Source organism: Teleopsis dalmanni, unplaced genomic scaffold (assembly GCF_002237135.1).
Source record: "Teleopsis dalmanni isolate 2A unplaced genomic scaffold, ASM223713v2 unscaffolded_contig_3984, whole genome shotgun sequence".
Lineage (NCBI taxonomy): Eukaryota > Metazoa > Arthropoda > Insecta > Diptera > Diopsidae > Teleopsis > Teleopsis dalmanni.
The window spans coordinates 1-3,906 of record NW_024035366.1 but is presented as its reverse complement, the minus strand read 5'-3'; the positions used below and the strand labels follow the sequence as shown (position 1 = coordinate 3,906).

Here is a 3,906-nt window from a genome sequence, read left to right as displayed (position 1 = left end):
TGGTGGTATGGTGGTTCTGTTAGTTATAGCGTTGTAACAAAGCACGACGATTCACATGGACACGGTGGTCACGGTGGTCATGGTGGTCATGATGGCCATCATGAACATAGCAGTTATGTTATAACTTCGCATGGTGGAGGACATGACGGCGGACATGGTGGATATGATGGTGGACATGGTGGTCATGATGGCGGTCACGATGGAGGACACCATGGCGGTCACGAAGCTCACCATTATCCTAAATATGAGTTCAGTTATGGTGTTGAAGATAAACATCATGGAGATAAAAAAAGTCAATGGGAACATCGTGATGGTGGCCATGTGAAAGGTAATGAAGTACATTTATATATAATTTTATTAACATATTCACATAATATGATTATTTACATTGTTTTTATAGGTAGTTACTCACTTAAGGAAGCTGATGGCACTACTCGTGTTGTAGAATACACTGCTGATAAACACAGTGGGTTCAATGCTAAGGTTCATAAAATCGGACATGCCCACGGTGGTCATGATGGAGGTCACGATCATGGTCACGGACATGGTCATGGTCATGGACATGGTGGTCATGGAAGCAGTTACGTTAATGTTAAACAACATCATTAAATGCGAAAGAATTTCATAGTGAAAAACTATAGAATATATATCAGTGCAAACTGTTAAAATAGTTGTTTAATATGTAAATAATAAATACGAGTATTCATATAGGAATAAAAATGTTTTACTTTGAAAATGTTTACATTATAAGATATAGTGTTTAATTTGTTAAATTTTTAATTACAATATTGAAATGGAAATTGCTTTCGAATAAGTGGAGTACATCTGTATATCATTTACTAAGTACCCAATAATTACAAAACTTTTAAGAGAAGGGTGAAAAATAGCTATTTGGTTCTTTGTTCTTTTAAAGTATTAGTCAATTTATTAGTCAATATAATTATAGATTTGTTGTAAATTCGTTCCAATTTGAAACAAAACTTCACTAATTTAACGAGAATAAACTATGAAGAAGTTACCAATATATTAATTTAGATTATTTATCTTATTTAAAGTCTTTGTATTAGGAAGTATTTGAAACACGCTCAAATATTTTAAACATTATATGTTTTTAGAAAATAAATTATAAATATTTTGTAGAAATTTTAAGAAAATAGCTTGTTTGCATTTACATTTTGAGTCTGTTTGTTTTGAAATCGTCTTTGTTGTATTAAATTTGAAGATCAGTCAATAAATTATTTATGCAATAATATTTTTGTGAAGCAATATAAGCATCAGCATTGTACGATTCCTTTATATAATTACTTCACATAACAGTTCATATGTTAGCATAAGTAGAGAACTCTCTTGTTAAGATTATGGAATCAAATTAGTATAAAATATAGAGAACATAAAATTCTCAAAAGTATTCCATTAAACACTTTTGACAAATTATTTTTTGTGCACATATTATATACAATCTCTACTTCATATTTTATATAAAATAAAATATTTGAAAAATTTTACAAATATAGTTTGGAGTATGAAAAGATATCAAGCATTTTTATATTCTACTATTCTACTTGTATAATAGACCTAAACTGCAGCATTTCTATATAAGAGACTGTCATTAACGCAAGGACCAAACTGTTTGAAATATTTTGATAATAATATTCTAATGTTATTTCTGGAGAAAAATATGTTTGCTAATGAAAAAACGATTCCAAAAAAAAATGTTAATGAAAATCTCTTTAAAAATATTGAAAATCAATCTAGTATAACAAACATGTAGTCAATAATAATATAATAATGATGTTTAGTCAAGCTCCTACCATATAAGAGAAAATAATAATGTTATTTCTAACATAATATTGCAAACAATTGGTGGAAAATGTCCTACTCGTATTTTATCAGTATAATTAGAAGTAAAAATTATTGTAGTGACTGTCAAGTGAAATGAAAAATACTATTATATGTTATATAAAAAGAAAAATAGAAGAGAATCATATGGAAATAAAATTTAAATTAAAAGGAAGTGATCTATGTACTTGATAATACACTAGCATATTTTTGATATGTTCCATTAAGGTTTTTAATATAAAGTGATTTTATTCGTTTATAGTACTGTACAAAATGTTAGAAATTCGACTATGTGTTACAATCTTCATTGCACTTGTTAAACTGATCGTTTTTATAGATAAAAACAAGGCCGTTGTTGTTAACGGTTTATATGAGAGCGGGTTGAATTGCAAATCCAAAACGAATTTTACCGATTATCTTATTTTAAAGAATGAGTCAAATGTATTACAACAATTTCCGAATTTCTATACTCGTATATTGACCTTTTAGCAATCAGTTTAAAGGGCAAAATTTAGTATAAATACTTAAATAATTCAATTTATTTATCAGTTCAATAATTAGTTTCCAACAGCAGAGTAATCTTATCCATTGTATAATATTAGAGTATAGTTTTAAAATCATAAAATTTTATAATGAAACTACTAAGCATTGGTGGATTAGCTTTTGTACTTGTTGGATTGGCTTCAGCAGGACATCATCATGGTGGTGGTGGTGATGGTGGTCATGGTGGTTCTGTTAGTTATAGCGTTGTAACAAAGCACGACGATTCACATGGACACGGTGGTCATGGCGGTCATGGTGGTCATGATGGCCATCATGAACATAGCAGTTATGTTATAACTTCACATGGTGGAGGACATGACGGCGGACATGGTGGATATGATTTTGGACATGGTGGTCATGATGGCGGTCACGATGGAGGACACCATGGCGGTCACGAAGCTCACCATTATCCTAAATATGAGTTCAGTTATGGTGTTGAAGATAAACATCATGGAGATAAAAAAAGTCAATGGGAACATCGTGATGGTGGCCATGTGAAAGGTAATGAAGTACATTTGTATATAATTTTATTAACATATTCACATAATATGATTATTTACATTGTTTTTATAGGTAGTTACTCACTTAAGGAAGCTGATGGCACTACTCGTGTTGTAGAATACACTGCTGATAAACACAGTGGATTCAATGCTAAGGTCCATAAAATCGGACATGCCCACGGTGGTCATGATGGAGGTCACGATCATGGTCACGGACATGGTCATGGACATGGTGGTCATGGAAGCAGTTACGTTAATGTTAAACAACATCATTAAATGCGAAAGAATTTCATAGTGAAAAACTATAGATATATCAGTGCAAACTGTTAAAATAGTTGTTTAATATGTAAATAATAAATACGAGTATTCATATAGGAATAAAAATGTTTTACTTTGAAAATGTTTACGATATAAGATATAGTGTTTAATTGCTTTCGAATAAGTGGATTACATCTGTATATCATTTACTAAGTACCCAATAATTACAAAATTTTTAAGAGAAGTGTGAAAAATAGCTATTTGGTTCTTTGTTTTTTTAAAGTATTAGTCAATTTATTAGTCATTAATTAATTTATTATTCGTTCCAAACTGAAACAAAACTTCACTAATTTAACGAGAATACACTATGAAGAAGTTACCAATATATTAATATAGATTATTTATCTTATTTAACGTCTCCATATTAGGAAGTATTTGAAACACGCTCAAATATTTTAAACATTATATGTTTTTAGAAAATAAATTATAAATATTTTGTAGAAATTTTAAGAAAATAGCTTGTTTGCATTTACATTTTGAGTCTGTTTGTTTTGAAATCGTCTTTGTTGTATTAAATTTGAAGATCAGTCAATAAATTATTTATGCAATAATATTTTTGTGAAGCAATATAAGCATCAGCATTGTACGATTCCTTTATATAATTTCTTCACATAACAGTTCATATGTTAGCATAAGTAGAGAACTCTCTTGTTAAGATTATGGAATCAAATTAGTATAAAATATAGAGAACATAAAATTCTCAAAA

The 3,906-nt window shown here is 29.4% G+C and overlaps 2 protein-coding genes across 2 annotated transcripts; both read left to right on the top strand.

Moving 5' to 3' along the window:
* Positions 1 to 42: 42 nt before the first annotated feature.
* LOC119665218 (cold and drought-regulated protein CORA-like) lies at positions 43 to 609 on the top strand (the record flags this gene model as incomplete). The annotated part of the gene is made up of 2 exons (XM_038074505.1): positions 43 to 328; positions 401 to 609. Coding segments are annotated over 2 exons (495 nt in total), but the record flags the coding sequence as incomplete, so codon positions are not given.
* A 1,862-nt stretch (positions 610 to 2,471) lies between these two features.
* On the top strand, positions 2,472 to 3,158 carry LOC119665217 (protein catecholamines up-like). The gene is made up of 2 exons (XM_038074504.1): positions 2,472 to 2,883; positions 2,956 to 3,158. The coding sequence occupies exons 1-2, from the start codon at positions 2,472 to 2,474 to the stop codon at positions 3,156 to 3,158; spliced, it is 615 nt and encodes a 204-aa protein (XP_037930432.1).
* The last annotated feature ends 748 nt before the right edge of the window (positions 3,159 to 3,906 follow it).

Bases quoted from the DNA above. Each gene is read 5' to 3' on its own strand.
- LOC119665217 (XM_038074504.1), top strand. From the start codon at position 2,472: ATGAAACTACTAAGCATTGGTGGATTAGCTTTTGTACTTGTTGGATTG. The intron at 2,884-2,955 runs GTAATGAAGTAC...TTGTTTTTATAG, and splicing joins TGATGGTGGCCATGTGAAAG to GTAGTTACTCACTTAAGGAA.